At 40.8% G+C, this 17,668-nt stretch overlaps 1 protein-coding gene across 3 annotated transcripts in view; it reads right to left on the bottom strand.

Moving 5' to 3' along the window:
• Nucleotides 1-6,687: 6,687 nt before the first annotated feature.
• DCP1B (decapping mRNA 1B) overlaps nt 6,688-17,668 on the bottom strand; it is a 40,035-nt gene continuing 29,054 nt past the window's right edge. For all 3 annotated transcript variants that reach the window (XM_030237804.2, XM_050984259.1, XM_030237805.2), the window contains 3 exons: nt 16,322-17,161; nt 9,333-9,575; nt 6,688-7,624 (listed from right to left, as the gene is read on the bottom strand). In XM_030237804.2, the coding sequence (XP_030093664.2) occupies nt 7,544-7,624; nt 9,333-9,575; nt 16,322-17,161 (1,164 nt within the window). In that variant the 3' untranslated portion in view covers nt 6,688-7,543. The remainder of the gene's footprint in view (nt 7,625-9,332; nt 9,576-16,321; nt 17,162-17,668) is intronic.

A 17,668-nucleotide genomic window follows, 5' to 3' on the forward strand; every position in this document is an offset into this window, starting at 1 on the left:
ATTTGTTACAGGATTCATCATCTTCACCTGTGGTCCTGCTGACACTTGGAGACATTCCTAAGCTGTGGCACACTTTTGGTGGGATGTGATGGATGTGAAAGGAGCCTGTGGTGATTGCCTCTGCTTGCTCATGGGGCAGATGAGGGCTACAACATCTCCCTGCAGCTGCTTTGAAAGAACTGGAGGTGATTTTAGGAATTGGGGCAGGGCTAAGGAGGAGGGCACAGATGGCTTGGAAGCACTAGGTTTTGGCCTTCATGGGTAAAAACAGGAGGAGAGAAAGAGAGTGAGCCATCAGAGGCAAGACAAAGATGCTGCTTGCAAACATATCTCTCACAGAGATGGGAATTGCAGCTCTGCTGCCAGACTTCCAGCGTTCAGTAGGTGATTGCTGAACTTTGGTACAATTCTACAACTTGGCAGCTCCCCTGATTCAAGCTCTTGGCTGCAGCTTGCTGCATCCATGGCAGAAGCCAGGAGAGGCAGGACTGCCCTGATAAGGATCCAGGAGGGGAGCCTCAGGCACAAAGAAACCCTGCTCAGATGAATGAAATGCAGGCACTTTTGCTAAGTGGTAGGTCTGGGGCTACTGCTCCAGGCAGAAAGCAGGCAGCTGCTGGTGAGCCAGACTGCAAAGCAGCAGTAAAAATGAAGGAAAACAGAGCTTTTGTTCCCAGCCTGAGTAGCCCTGCTCTGGGAGGGCTGCCAAGAGCCTGTGCACTCCTTTCCTCTCTCCCTCTCAACCTCGTACTTACAGGCAAGTGCTGAAGAAAAAGCCACAGGTGGGCAGGGTTCTGAAGTGACATGTTAATAATTTCTCTCTTCTAGGATGTTTGAGAAGCAGATTTCAGTTCTTGGTGAAGAAATCCAGGATGGGTGGCTGTACCTGCAGACAAAGGGTGTAACTAGAGATGTGTGGCAGCAGCACTTGGGCAAGAAAAATGTTAATATTTATGTAGGATCTAACCATGGGATTAATATCCTCTGTGCACACAGTAGCAGCTGTAGGAATACCAGCATTTTTCCAGAGTTCCCTCATGGCATGGAAGCAGGATACTCTCTTGCTGACAGGAAGATGTCATCCTTTCTCTTTCTTTTCTCTTGTTTAGTCACACGCTGGAGGGTTTTTCCTTCTGCCTTTACAGGGCTTACCTTGTTTTTTGTGGCATTTGTGTCCAAATAGAGAAAAAACATTTTTTAATTAATGTATGCTCCAAATGGCTTAAAAAATGTTGTGTGGGGTTTTTTTTATTACCTGTTTGAGTGCAGCTGCTGCTCTCAGAAAATCTGCAGTGACTTCCTATTGTGTACACCAGATGTTTATTCTAAATTAATTTATTGGATTGTTTTTATGTTGCTGCTAACCTATTGAAAAGAAGCATGGAGATTACTTGAAATTCAAATTCTTTCCACAACAGCTATAAAGGAAAGGCATTCCTACATTAAACATATTTTCTCCAAAATCTGTTCTTTAAAGTGATGTAAAAATCTCCTTTTCCTCTCCACTTTACCCTTTCCAGTACTTATTTCCTGCTTGTTTCAATAGTTTTTTTCAGCTATACTTAAAGCAAAGTGGTTCCTGCATTTCACACTCACTTCCATGCTGGCCAGATTTATATCTGAACACTGTTCTGGTTTGAGGGTACAATCTCCATTAAATTAAAAGAGCCCCAAAAAATCTGAAGGGCAGATTCATACCCCCCTCTGCTGCACTCTGAGGAAAGGCAGGGGCTTGTCACTGTCATATTTTCTGGAAAAATCCCTTTGTCCAGGATTTTGCTCCTGGGAAGCTGAGAAGCCTCAGAGAAAAATGAAAACAATATTATCTGATTTGCTTCTCCTGTGTTTTGCTGCTTTGGAATGTGGTTGGAGATTGTTTATCCAACAGGTGATTGTTTGATTGGTTTAATGTGAATTGTTTTAACTTAATGAGCAATCACTGGCTGTGATTGTCAGGCTGTGTCAGGACTCTGGCAGGAGTCATCAGTTTTCATTACTATCTTTTAGCCTTCTGTAAGTATCCTTTCTCTACTTTTTAGTATAGTTTTAGTATAGTTTAGCGGGATGGGATGGGATGGGATGGGATGGGATGGGATGGGATGGGATGGGATGGGATGGGATGGGATGGGATGGGATGGGATGGGATAGAATAGAATAGAATAGAATAGAATAGAATAGAATAGAATAGAATAGAATAGAATAGAATAGAATAGAATAGAATAGAATAGAATAGAATAGGCCTTCTAAGAACATGGAGTCAGATTCTCAATTCCTCCTCCATCAGGGGAACCCAGAAAATACCACGGGGGCTGACAGTGGTGCCAGTGCAGGTTCAGCACAGGGTGCTGGGGCTGGGGAAGGTGCTGCCCAGGCTACCTTTAGCCCAGACACTTTAATCCCCCTGGCTAAATTAGGTTTGTGCTGAGAGCTGCCCTGGCCAGATCCCACCTTTCCACCAGGTCTGTGCTGGGATTAGGCTCGGGATCAGCAGCTGCCCTGTGGGAGGGGACCTGCAAACACTCCTGGATTCCCAGAATCAGCCAAGGTAGGGGGTACAACAAAGTCACCTTTTGGTACTTGTGGCATCTCCCAAGTCTTGATGCCAGCCAAGAGGCAGAGCCTTTGGATCCCAGTTTCCCCAGCACCTCAGTGTTGGGAAGGATGAAAGTTTGACAAGAAAGTCTCACAGATATGTACGCTTGGCAGAAAGATTTTTGAATGTAGAATCTGAAGAAGGAATAGAAATGAAAGCAAGTTTTGATATAGAAGAAAAAAAATTGCTGAGCCAGTCTGACTGGATAACCAAGGAGGCAAAGGGTGTGGTAGTTAGAAGGGGATTTTATGACTTAGAGCAAAGGATAAGCCCACCCCAAACAAGAAGATGTTTTTACCAAGCAGAAAGAGAGCACAGGCAAACAAGACTGCTGATGTTGCAAGTAAAAAAAGGTCTCAGAATTTTCCACTGCAAGAAAACTGAAAGCTAGCTTAAACTGTAATGTACTGACTTTTAGTGACTGGAGAACAGTAACATGGATATGGTAATTATAGTAGTTATGATATACTATAGATAAAAGTTAAGGTACAGACTGGTTCTACTGCATTAAGATGCTCAGCAAAGAAAAGTCTATAATGCACTGTAACCTAAACTAAGGGTCTCCAGGCCTGCCTGCAGCTGGAGCTGACAGCTGTAGGCACAGCTCTGTCACCCATGACCCTGGACTGCTGTAACACCTTGGATACAATAAACTGCATTTTGGGGAGCTGCCTGGAGTCCCACATCCCTCATGTCAGCTCTTACACCTCAGCTCAGTTCAGTGCAGCTCCTGCCTCTCTGCCCTCCCCACATCCCAGCCCAGGGCTGAAGAACCCATCCATGCCCTGATCCAGTGCCTTCCCTCTGAGCTGCACGACATCCAACCCAACCTTGGCACGCTGCATTCATTCTGCTGCAAGACATGGCACCTTGTAGCTATCCTAAATTTAAAAAAAGAGAAAAACTGTGGGAAAAGGCAGAAAGGACTGGTATGGAGCAGGGATGAGCAGCTAGAAGTGAGTGATTGGGATGGGCTTCCTCTCCAGCAGCAGAGCCAGCTCAAAGTATTTATAAAGCCAGAACCTTTGTTTCCTCAGTGCCTTGTAGAACCCCATTTTCCACTTGCAGCTTATGTATGCCAAGCTCCCTGCTCCAGTATTCCCAACTGAGCTGTGCACAGATTTACATCTGAAAGCCAGAACAAGCTTGTTAGAGATATTCACAGGAGTTTGGAAAAGGCAAAGACTTGTAAGGGTTTCTTTAAAATCTTCAGAATTAGCAGTAAAGTTTACTGTAGGTTGACAGAGGATTAAATTTTTAGTGCATTATTCATCTCCTGGAGTGGAATTTTGGTTTTCCCTGGGTTTCATGGACCCCTCTGGGTAAAGTTGCCTTCTCATAACATTTTTTTTCATTAGAGCCTCCAATGCTTACTGAAAAATGTCTTTTAATTTTGCCTTTTCCTCAGCAAAGACTTCCAAGTTTGCTGAAACACTGAACTATGATTTTAATGTCCTAAAGAGACAGTGGTATCTCATATATCCACTGCTTTTATAACAGAAGTTCAAAGCTCAACACATTCTAAATAGGCTGTCAGAGGAGGTGGAGCATCCTGCCTGTTCAGCTGCCTGCATCCTGCTCCTGGGAAATTTTATTTTGCTGCACCATTTTAATTATCCCCATTGCAGCTACAAGCAGGAACAACAGAGAGCTAGTGAATAAAAATCAAATTAAGGAGTGGAATTTTCTGTGAGAAAATATTTGGATGCTTTCACTAATTGTTGTGGATTTCCATGATAGACACAGACAGCAATGATGGTTCAGTGTTTCACTGACTTTTTACTCCTTGTCTTCTCACTCTAGTTTAATAGGTGTGGAATTTTTTAAGGAAGTGGAAAATGGTTTAGTGCAACTACACTGAAAACTAACATCAACTCAAGGCTGAGAATGGGATTAATGCATAAAGCACTGCTGCAACTGCTTCTGGAATTCTTGCTGGTCCCAAATGTACAAGTTACTTAATTCTGCTGGAAGGAAAAAAAACCCAAAAAACCACAACTCAAATGAGCAGTATCACAAGTACATAAACAATAAAATGACACATGTATACTGTGAAATCATCTAAAATAGAGTTAATGAGATCCTTATATATTTTCTGATTGTCTACTTGCTCTCTTTTTTCCCATATTCAGATAAAGAAAAAATAAAACATGCCCAAAGAAAGGCAATTCTAAACTGCTGCAGTTCTTTTCTTCTCAAAAGGCCTTGTTAGAATAAGTGCTCATAGTTCTAACAGTGTCTCTAAAAAAAAATTAAAAATTGAGGAATCCAAATGTTTGCAACCACCATAGTCAGAGGTGATCTACCAACCCCAAACCACCTTTTTGTTATCATGCCCAGACCTGGCTGCATAGAGACACTCCCAGCTGATACAGAGCTGCTAAAAACCCACAGTGCCAAAAGGCAGGGATGAAGTTTTCAGTATTCCATGAGAATCCTACAGGTTTCCATGACACTTCAACTGTATTTCTGGATAAAGCCTTTCCTGAGACAGGTACTGCCTGTTCAGTTTGCAGTAGAAAGGGTCATGGGTCAGCTGTACTCCAGTATGACCCCAAGCTCAGTCTCCAATTCTCAAAAGCAGATCCTGTCCTCTGAAATAGAAACCTAGACAAGAAGTTTGACTTCATTTCTCCACAGATTTATCTCACTACTTTTCATCTTCTGCTCATTGTCATAAAACTCAGGGTTTGTTTCTGAGCTTGTTCCATCTTCTTACTACTGTTGTTCTTGGTAAGCAGGATAGACTTGAAAACAGCACCTCCATTCTTTAGCAACAACTTTTCTTCACTCCACAAAAGGCAAGTTTATGCCTTCTGAATAATCCCAGAAATCCCTTACAGTGCAACACAGTGAGAGAAATCCAATTCTGCCAGTATTACTTGGTGTAGATGTAACCAGAAGAGAGGGCAGGGAAAAGAAACCCTGAATTACCTCAATCCTTGTCTGCTTTAAGATAAGCCTCAGCTTGTCAAGCATAATGCCAATAGCACAGTTTTTGTAAGCACCCAGAGTTAACAGATATTGTAAAAAACATGCCTTTAATTTCTGTAAATTGCTCTGACAAGTAGTAAAAAAAGAATGCTTTTAAAACTTCTACTCACCTTTTTGTAAATAAAATATTTGCCCCATAACTAGAAAATCTATTATCCAGACAGCTTGAGATGCTTAAGGATTATTTTTACCCACCAGTTACAGAAGTTCTACATGTCAAATGAGGTCTCAACTATGTGTACTCATCATCTTTAAATTGCACTCTCAGATAATCCAACATCACAGACACCAATTATGCATGTCTTTAGTTTCAAACTCTGTTGTGTAGATTGCAATATCTTCCACACCAGTTCATTCCAAAATAATACCAATTAACTCAGTAGAATCCCATCAATTATAAAGGCTACATAAATTATGAAGGCTACAGGATTAGAATTTGCTATCTTTAAAGTCTGTTTTTCCTGCTCAACACTTTCATTTCACTGAATCTGCAAGAATCATGAACTAACAACATGCAAACAGTGTGATTTGCTGTCTACCAGTTACTTAATGTAGGGAAAATCCAGCAGTTTCTTGGGGTTATTTCCTTATGCAAAGAAAGAAAGTAGCTCTTGACTTTTTTTTTTTCCCTATGTCTTTAGAGCCTTTCCCAAAAAATGGCAGTAAATCCCCCCTACCCTTGCATGGGGCAGGAGCAACTGTTTGACTCATTACAACTCTAAAGTAATTGAATTGAATAATTAGAAAGTAATTGAAACCTGCAGCTAGACTGACGCTGAAGAACTTTCACAGATGAGGCTACTGAGTTGTGCTTACAGCAGTGCCCACAGTAAAGAAGATTGAATAATCATTCATAGATTACAGTTTGTGTTCTCTGCACCCACAGAAGAAATGCCTCCTCAGCAACAACTGTGGATTCCTAAACTGTAGTAAATTGGCACTTCAGCAGCAGATGCTAATAAAAATATACATAAAAATCCTTTCCATCATTTATTCTAGTTGATTTAAAACCTCATGTGTCTTCTGCCAAGTGTAAAAACATTTCCGAGTCATACAAACTAAATCTGTAGCCCATGGTGCAATAAAATGAAATCAGCACATAGGAGGGATTATTCATTTTTATTTTCTTTAGAAATGGATCAATGAAATTACTGTGCTCCAGGAACACACTTAAAAAAAATTACACCAGGTAGCATTTCCCTTAACAAATTTTCACATTGCTTATAATTATGCAGATTGGACCTTGAATAATAGAAAGATGAATCTGGTGTCACCCCAAAGTTCTGTGACAGCCAAGTACATTCACAAACCCACCCCCCCCCCCCCCAATTCCTCAAACACCTGCAGAATCCCATTTCTACATCTAGCTAAAAATATTCTTGTCAAAATAGAAAAAGATTTTCCTACAAAAATTTTGGGGGAAGTCATGACACTTCTTCTAAATTGCTTTGCAGACAGCTAAGTACGATGATCAGTCTTCCTGAAATCTCCTTTTCCAAGATTTCAGCCGGATTTTGATGTTCCTAAAAATAGTCCAACATTGCCACCATGTGGTCAGGGACGGGCGCGCTCCCCGGGACAGCTGCGCAGGACGGCTCAGAGAAAAGCAGGGACAGATACCTCGGCAATGAGTAACCACGCTGCAAGGGAAAAAGGAAACTGGATCCTGAGAACTGAGTCCTTATGCCGGGAAACCAACTCTAAGTACTGACCAGGGTAAGAAAAATAATTTAAGATATTTTGCGGTTAATTCTTCAGCGTTGTGATGCTCACCTTGCTAAAGGCACAGTCCATTTCTGCTCACTTTTCCTCAGTACAACACCTATTTGCCAACAAGGAAAATCTAAGTGTATGCAAAATACCTAAGACCATTCATTTCTTCAAACATAATCATACTTGAAAATTTCAAAATCTTCTTCCTGGAGTTCAGGAAATAATGATTTAAGAGATGATCTTTCACATAGGCTTTTTCATTGCTGCCTTCCTCACGCTGAAGAGATATGCTTCATAAATAATGTTCAAGAAGTTGTCATCATTCTGAAAAACAAAACAGGATAACTGGAGTAAAGAGATTAAAAGGTTATTCCATTTTATGGACCTGACACTTTTTAGTCTTACTCTTTTTTATAAAAGGGAACAATAGCAAAGCCCTTTCCTCCACCAAAGATCTGTTTTATTTCCCATGACTGCACCTCAGTAAGGAGCAATGAGTGCACAGAAAGATTTTCTAAACTCACAGTGCATTTAAATTGAGTCCAGCCAGTGACAATACTGAAGTTACAACCCTGCCATTTCTCTTCTTTGCCCTCATTTATCTAGGGACTTCCTTAGTTGTATCCTCTATCAGGTCAGGGATAATTCCAAGCATGTCTGAAGGAATAATGAAACACTCTGGATTGTGATCCTACACCAAAATCCTACCTGGGAAAATCCTTGCCTCTTGTTTAGCTCTTTTACGCTTAATGCTCCCTAAGGGCTGCTGTCCTTTTGCTCTGATGCTTAACTTTTTCCTTCTGAAGAACATTTTGCAAGAATGAGTCAGCCCACATTAAGAAAGAATGTTATAAGTAGCTCACATAAACATATGAGGATAATTACAATCAAGATAATATTTAAGGAAAATTAGGTGCATCCAAGATTGTAGTTTTATATAATGGAAAATGACAGCTAACAAATTGGCAGTGAATGATTTTGAGGTAACTCAGTTAATCCTAACTACCACCAAGAATAGCAGGCTTAAATATATATTTTACAAGTACAAAGTTACAGAGGGTAACCCCCTATTTTCCTTGACTAGTTTTTCCTCTTTAACTTCATGTATGGCGTTAATAGTATCCAGACACCCAAAGTATGTAAAGGCAAGATAATGTGATTTTTTTTTAATCCCAAAATAAAAGTACAGGGAAAAATGAGAAAGCCCTCCAGCTTGTTAAAGATACCATTTATTTTCTGAATTTGTAACTTAAATAAAATTTTAAGTAACTTACAATAATGACTTTTAATTTTATTCCAAAGCCATACAGGCACATAGTTTTGACCTACAAACTGGATGTGTTTCTCTGCCCCTTATGTTCTGCAGCCAGGTTTTTAGTTATGTAATCTCTCCTCAACTTTTACTCTTCAGATATTACACAGCAAGTTAAGGGAAAAAAAAATCATAATTATGCATCATGCTAAAGCAGTAAACAATCATCTTATACATAACATTGTTAATGCTTTGTCACAATTAAACCTGAAAAGCTGCAAGAAATTTTATTTAATGTAATTTTCTGTTTCAAATGCTAAACTGAATAAACATACATTCATGTTATCTAGCCCACATTTTAAAGTTGCTCACACTCATCCTGCAGTTTTAATCTCCCATCTGAATTCCTCTTACTGCTTATACACATCTCTGCAATATTTGGCAGCTAGGATAATCACCCATTATTTATCCTTGGCTAAAAATATAATAGATGTCTCTCAGGCTCAGAGACTGACCTTACAAAGCTTTCAGTCATCTTTGCTCTTTTCCACCAAATTTATTAGCTTTCCTGAACCCCAAATCAGATGTATTAATCAAAATGCAGTTGAGCCAGCAGTGTGCAAGGAGAGCCTACCACATCACCCTGGCACAAGGAGCCCAACTTCCAATATTTATTTAATTATTCATTTTGCCTTTAGACAGACACAACAACTACAGGGTGCTTGTATCAAAGTGGACAACAGGATTTTAAGCCAAGTGGGAGAACTCCTGGCACTGTACCTGGATGAGGTGTAGAAGTGTTTCCTGCAGCTGCATCTTGGTGATGGAGGTGCTGGTGGGCACGGCTGCCTCTGGGGCTGGCAGGGGCAGGAGCAGGCTGCCCGAGCCGGGCTCGGGGTTCGCCGCGGCCAAGCGCCCGCTCTCGGCAGCTTTGGGTGGAGCAGGCGTGGCCTGGGTGAACACCATGGGGGACATCAGCAGGGTGGGGCTCACGGTGGCAGGAATGCGCTGAGGGGAGATGACCTGTCCAGATAAAAACACAGGCATTAGGTAAAACTGTCTGCTTCACTCTGCAGGAATGGAGCTGGTGAGAACTGCAGAGATTGGCAGTGGGCACAGGCTGCTGGAGATCAGTACTGTGATGGACAACTCCAGCTCAACACCACCTCGAGGATCTACTTCAAGATGAAAAGGTCTTCCATCCAATCATTCAATTTGAGATTGCAGACATGGATTCAAGTGTTATAAATCTATCTGATAGGCAAATGATCTTAGGACAACAGCATTTTATTACAGGAATCAGACTACTATTAAATATCAGCACTTACAGAATGCAGCTGTAAAGTCTTCCACAGGGACAGCAAGTCAGGAAGTTTGAGAACATGAGACATGCTAATATCATTGTTAAAGACTAACCCCTGTGTGGCAGTCATATTTTCTGGAAAAACCCCTTTGTCCAGGATTTTGCTCCTGGGAAGCCGAGAAACCTCAGAGAAAAAGGAAAATAATAATTATCTGATTTGCTTCTCCTGGGTTTTGCTGCTTTGGAATGTGGTTGGAGATTGTTTACCCACAGGTGGTTGTTTGATTGGTTTCATGTGAATTGTTTTGACTTAATGGCCAATCAAGGTCATGCTGTGTCAAGGCTCTGGAAAGAGTCACGAGTTTTCATTATTATCTTTTAGCCTTCTGTAAGTATCCTTTCTGTATTCTTTAGTACAATTTAGTATTCTTTTATACAATATAGTAAAATAATAAATTAGCCTTCTAAGAACATGGAGGCAGATTCATCCCTCCCTTCTGTGTCTGGGCACCTTGCAAATACAATACCCTGTACCTAACACTAGAAAATATTTTCCAATTATGACTTTCAAATTACTTTATAAATATATATATGTGTGTATTTTACCTTCTCATTTACTTAAGGAGAGAGAAAACAAAACCATAGATTCAGTGATTTAGGTAAAGATCTGTAGTGAGCTCATGGCACTGCCAGAAACAGAACAGATACACAACCAACTGACAAAATCAAAGTAGCCCTCAAAGAGAACCTTGGTGCTGCAGCAGTTCCCTCAGTATCCTAGCCACACTAATCTGCACACCTGCCAAATAATTTTTACCTTCAAATTTTGCAGTGAATCTTGGAACTGTAAATCATACAGGATTAGCAAATACTATCAGATATAATATTAGCAAATACTATTATATGTAATATACAACATAATAGAAAGTTAATTCATTCAGCTTGCAGACATCAGATCTCTCTCCAGTAATTCCAGCAATAAATCTTACCCTAATCAGCCATCTTCTTGCTATTCAAGTATCCAATCTTTCTAAAGTGCATACAAAGGAATTGATACAAGCTCACCAAAGCTCCTCCCTTTTGGACTGGAGCACAGTTTATTGCTACCATATTAAGGTGAAAGGCTACTGAATCACTTCAGTCTGTGTCCTGGATTGCATTTCAATTTTGAAGAAAAATTAAGGTTAAAAAACTAGAACTGAGGTTGATCTCCTAGGTATGCAAACCCACACAGATTAGCATTAAAGAACAGTCACATTTTAGTAGCTTGTCTTTCTCCTAGTTATCATTGTTCTACCCAAGACATTTCTGAACAGTTTTTGTGAGACCACGATAAAAAGAGAAATAGAAACAAAGAGGACTGAGATTTTGGGCTGTTTTATGGAAAATTTAAGGAAGCAGAAAGGCTTCCAAAAGTCTCGTTTTTTTTCTCCCAAAATTGACCCAGTTAGGTAAATATTGTGTCTGTTTCTCAAACACGGAGTACTACAAAACTCTAGACTACAGCTTTCTTCTAACCCCACAGTATGTAACCAAAACAGCAATGACCAGGTCTGTGTTCCAAGCCTCTGACTGAGCAGAGGTATTACAAACTGACTGAAGGTTTGCACACCTATGCTTGAAAAACAACATTCATTTTAGAAGAAAACTAGTGAGTCCAAACTGACATCCCTCTGTAGAGTGAGACCTTCAGACTCTGCACAGATCTTGTCCTGCCTGTGGAACACCAACTACCCCCAGATCCTCATCCCAGTGCTTCCGCTCTCCTCATCCACGCTGCTGCAGCAACTTCTCTTTAATTTACCTCCAGCAAAATTGGCAGGGCTTGCTTAAACAAGATGATTCTTCCTAATGTGATTTCAAGAATGCATATACAAAACTGCTCTACAAGGGCAGAAACCTCCTGCGAAGGGAAGGTTGGGAGCAGCTGGAGGAGATACAGTGTCCCACAAACAGAGCTTAATCTACAGCAGACTCTGTCAGCCCCAGATAACACAGCCTTCCAAATCCAAAGATATTTTTCTCATTTGCCCGAGGCAAACAAGCAAAACCTGAGACAAACTGTGCCCTTAATAATACACAGCTTCTCCTGACAAGCACATGTTGTGGTTTAAGAGACACATGAAGACACATGAAAAGACACTTTGACTTCTCTGGATAGAAAGGTCTGTTAGGTAGGACATGCCAAGCATATGGAAACTGTCTGGAATGAGCAATATTGCCATCTGCTGGTGACACAGCCGACATCCACAGGGTCATGCAGAACTTCAAATACTGTGTCAGAAGAAGAATAGAGTCTTTTTTCAGTGCATAGCATTATGTCTATCCTTAATGTTACAATGTATTTTTTGCTAACAGCACAAGCTCAAAGCTTCTGCCATTGAATAAACCTTTAGGTAAAAAACATGGATTGTTTGGGGTTTGTTTCAAAAATAAAGCAAAATTTTCATTTGAGATTCAGCTCAGATCACCTTGAGTCACTGGGACAGCTGACACCCACCAGAAAACAGGATGCTGATCTTGGCATTACCATTGCAATTCCTGTAACACCATGCTTTTGCAGAAGGCACTGTATGTGCTCTGTAGGGACACTGACAGCCTTTGGACCAAGCCTGAGGAACTTCTCACCAGTCATAACAGCCCTTCCAAAATTCTGTTGATCAACTTCTTACCCACAGAAACTGAGCTGCTTCTTCATCCATTATCTCCAGCTGTCAGGTCAACACTTAAATCTCTGAGTCACTAATAACAGAGTAGGAGTCTGCCATCAGCTGTGCAGCAATGAAGGAAGAACAAGAAAAATGTGCAGAATAAGTGGTGCAGTATCTAACATCCTCTCCCTGAAGCCCAAAAGCTCACTAAGATGTCAGATGGGTGCTCTATGTGTTTGTTGGCAGCTGGATGACACCATAGCTGGCAAACTCAGGTAACACCACAAACCAAGGAGTGCACTGGGTCTCCTGCAATGCAACAGGCCCCTTTTCTGTGGCTTCCTGTGTGAACAGAATCCCAGGTGGAGCAAGTGCTCCTCTGGAACATCAGCACCCAGTGTGTGCTGTGGACCTAAACAGTTTTCAGAGGCATTGCTTAAAACTGCGAACATAATTTTAAGAATTATGAATTCTCAAGTTCAGGAACTTTAAAGGCAGTTAATCAAAACAAAGCTGGCTACAAGGCTAACATTGCTTTGCCTTTCAAGTTTAATTTAGAATTTTTTAATTGATGTGTAACTACAGAAGCTGAAATTGCTTTTGGATACAAGTTTAATGCACCTATTTGCATTACAGAATTGCTGAAACTGCAGTCAGGACAACAGAGAAGCAGTGCTGTGATGCTCACACCACACACACTGGGGTTTCATGCACATACTCAGAAGATGTAAGTAACATTATGTACAAAATACAGTCTTGATGGAAAAATGCTCCAAGAAATGTGAAAAAGGATCTGCAAGATACGTGGTCTTCTGAAGAAATGATAAATTTGTGTCTGGGTTATTGTAAGCACTTTTAAAACCATAATTCTGATTAACATAAACACTTAGGCATGCATGTATCTGTAATCAGGATAACACATCCCTTACACTAAACATACCCTTAAAAGCCCACTGTGGATTAATGCTTTTTTATTGTCTCTTAAGCACACGTTACTCACTGTCTGCATAAGCAATATTTCACAAAACAGGGCTGGCACCAGACCAGGCTGAATGCTTCCAAGTATTATTCTTTGGCTTTGCTTTTTTTCTTTTCTTTTCCATTTTTTTTTTTTTTTTTTTTTTTTGATAACTGGTCTCTTCCTTTTCATGTGGGAGATCACAGTTCTTGTACCATATGGAGTTGCAGCAGAAGCCAATTTAAACTTGGACTTGTAATGTGTCAGATGTGGAAAGGACTATTGCTTACATTTTCTTAGTGCTGCTGATGGATTTAGGGTGTTCCTTTAATCTGATTTTTCCAACAACAGACACTGCTCAGATATCTCTCTATTCCTGTCAGACTTTTGCTTTTTCTGTATGCTGAAGCATAGTAGGAGAGGCAATACCAAAAGACAAATAATTACAGAGAACAAACCTTTTGCTGCACTTGTTGTCAGAATCTGCTTTGATCAATTTTGCATGAGCATGTGCAGATATATTTGTGCCAATTCAATTTCACTCAAATATCTATTCTGCAGGCATGGCAGCACTTGAAGCCTCTGGTCTACTGCAAGGATAATATTATAAAAAGATTAATGCTGGTTTTAAAAGTTGTTTATCTTCCAGGTTGTTTTTCAAAAGCAGGCATGTTTTGTGTGGCTAATTCATGGCTTCCAAAGGGACAGAGTCCTTCCTTCATTTTTAGCCTTCCTGCTTTTACTTTTGTGGCAATCTGCTGCACATGAAAGAGGCCATTTCTCCCAGACTGCAGAGCTTTAGGTGTCCTAAGCAATAATTAGTGACACTTTTGTTATCATTTTTAGTCTATGCATTAAATCTCCAAATTTAATGCATCTAATATTGTGTTGATAGCAGCTGTGGCAGCCTGGGAAGCCACTCCTCGACAGCCTCAGTCTCCTTGTTCTGCTCACAGCCCTGCAAAGGAAGACTGAGAATCTCAGTTGCTGCCTTTTTTTTTAAGGCAAACTTGCAGCAATAATCACAGTGAATGAGCTTTGTTCCAGAGAAGACTTTTCTCACAAGCTGCTGTTCTATCCGTACTCAAGCAGTAAAACTGTTGCAATTGCATTAGACCCGATCTCAGGAATTGCCTTTCCATATTGCAATTAATACCGGCACCACTGTCTTCTTCAAATATACAAAATTAAAGTCACTTGCCATAGCAGCATCTGTAGAGATTTTTCATCTGAAAAATATATCAGCATATTTCCTTATTTTTTATTCATGCATACTGACTTACAGTGTAGAGCCTGGACTTGCCTCATTTCACTTTTAACTTCATTATGTCCTCCCTCATGCTATCAGTACATGTACCAGTGAATCACACAATTTCTTACATTTAAAGCAGGCAAGTTCCATTCCCAGTGAAAACAAATCAATTTGTTTGACTTTGGATCCTCCTTTTATTCTTTAGCTCTCCACCGGAAAGTCAAAGTTACCATCTGCAAGCAACTGAGTCTGAATAATTTCAATGACTAATCCCCAAAAACCTCTTTCATACAGATTCAAATCCTACTGCATTAATTAAAAGAACAAAAATAATGATGGCTATTTGCTGTATCAAATTAATATTCCTCCCACTTCTCTCATGGAATTAGAAAACTTGACCTGTCACAAACTTAGTGACAGATGTGGCTCTTTTGTTATTAAATGACTCTTTCAGCCTCTTCATGTATAGAAGACCTTTCTAGCATGTTGAAATATCCTGTAGTCTTTCAATCAGGTTTTGACAGAATTAGAAAAATAGAATAAAAGAGAAAACCAGAATAAAACAGAAAAAATATAACAGGAATACAAGAATGGAATAGTCACAAAAGAAAAGCAGCTTTTCAGCTTTACACTGGAAAGGGGAATACTTGGCATCAGTAACTTCAGACTCCAGTACCCCACAGCCTATCCCCAAAAAAGGAAGCTGAAAAGGGCTTAGATACATTCCCAGACAGGACATGTGAAGACATTCTAGTGTAGAAAATCCTTCAGAAAATGAAGTTGTTAAAGACAGTAGTTGCTTTAGGTGGGACACTTTGTAATTGCACGTTGCTTTCCTGAAGAACATAAAAATATACTCAGAGAGACACGGTCTCTTAACATCTCCTGAATTTTTTAAGACACCAGTCTGACTTCAAGGATCAAAATAAACAGAATTTTTTGATCTCATTCAGGCACAAGACCTTTTTTCAAAATAATACACAGCAAATTAAAGAAAAATAGCTAATGAATATCTAGAAGTAGCAGGTGTGGTACAAGATAACTAACTCACCAATATACAAATACTTCTAAAAGCTGCTGTTAGAAAACAAGGGACCTTTTAAGTGTCTTTAGCAACTGGCATACAAAAGAATGCACATCTACACAGAGAAAGCTATGACTAATTTTGCAGAAAATAATTATTAAACCCAAAACATTACACTGAGTAGCAAGCAATTACACGTAACAGCCCAAGTATGGCAAGTGAAAACCATGTGACTTTTCAAAGGGGCTCTGGAATAACCCAGCACTGCAGTATTTCTGGTCATCATTGATGTGTAAGAGATGTGGCCTTCAGGATTTACAATATCACATCTTGGTAAATCAGAACTTACTTGATGTTGGGAAAATATCACCTGCAAAATGAATCATGTGCAACATTCAGTAGGACAACAAAGCCAAGTCTAACTTCAGAAAACATCAAGTGTAAAAGACCACTGGATTTGTATTTATTTATTATGAAGTTCCCCATTTACCTGGAAGAGAGTGCTCTGTTTTCTGACCTCAGAAAACATCAAGTTTAAAAGACTGCTGGATTTGTGTTTATTTATGAAGTTCCCTATTTACCTGGAAGAGAGTGCTCTGTTTTTCTGTGCCTGGAGCCTTTTCTATCCAGGAATCCAGTGGTTTCAGGGTGTTGGTGCTCTGGGTAACAACTGGGAACTTAGCTGCCAACGTTGGTCTGCTGGATACATGGAGCTGCTGTTCTTGTTGAACTATCTGGAGTTTTTTCAATAATTCTTGAGGTGAAATCACCCCAGAATTGGCTGCTTGATTGCCAGAGAGAGGAAGTGGCTGTCTGGGAAGTTTGGATTGTTCTTTACCAAGTGTCTGAGCCTCTAAAGTCTGGCCTGGTAGGGACCCATTGAAATACACCAGAGGGGGCTGGCTCATGTTGTTTACTGGTGCTGCTGGTGCTCCAACAGGAGCGGGAGTCCTGCTGAACACGGAAGCTGTCGAGTTCACAGGTCCTGTGGCACTGGGCTCCATTTTAGCCACCGCCCCGGACTGACTTTGCAATTTCTGCAGCAGGCTCTGAGTGCCAGCAGTGTCCTGAGCTCCGTGAGCCGTGGTGATGCCGTGGGAAGTCACGGGCTGGAAGAGGCCTGTGAAAGTCTCCCCCACGGGGGGGATGCTGCCATTTTCACAGAGGCGGCTCTCGGGGAACTCGGCGAGGGGGTGCAGCTCTGTGCCCCGCACCATGAGCTTCTGGATGGCGGGGCACAGCTGCTTCTCGGCGCTGGGGGAGTGCCTGCTGGGCTCCTCGTAGGACAGCGAGCGAACCACACCCTGCCTGACTGGGAGGCTCTCCTGGTGCTGCTTTGGGAGCGCTTCGGGGCCATCTGCCTTGTCCTGCTTGCCAAACAGTGCTGTCAAAGACAGGTGCTGGGGTTCGGGATCCACGTTCTGCGAGGGGACAAAGGAAAAGAGTCAACACAGCTCCCTCGTGCAGGAGTTACATTAAGGGTGACAATATTTAGCCAGCAGAATTCAATGAAAAGCTGAGAAAGCTGCTATGCTCTTTTTTCCCCAAGAGGATTTTTAATAGTTTTGTCACATAGGAAGGGCAAGAAGAGTGTTGTCAAGCTGCTAATGTGGGAGAAAATCAGCGAATCTGAGACATAGCAGTGGCTTTGCTTTAAATAACATGAAAGAGCATCTTCTTTTACAGCCATCAGTACAATATTAGTAAGAGACAGAAATCTGCCTGTGTATGAAGTAGAGCCACTTCTTGTGCATTTGCTTGTCACAGCTGAATTCAATTTTTACGATTCTGCACTGTGATATGGCTTGAAGATATACCAAGAGACTTTTCTTTATTTCAATGGCTTCCCCTGGGAAAGAAAACCAAAAAAACAAACCAAAACAAAAACCCACAAAAAGTGTGGTCCAGCAATTGTCTAGATCAGCTTG

Source organism: Serinus canaria, chromosome 1A (genome assembly GCF_022539315.1).
Source record: "Serinus canaria isolate serCan28SL12 chromosome 1A, serCan2020, whole genome shotgun sequence".
Lineage (NCBI taxonomy): Eukaryota > Metazoa > Chordata > Aves > Passeriformes > Fringillidae > Serinus > Serinus canaria.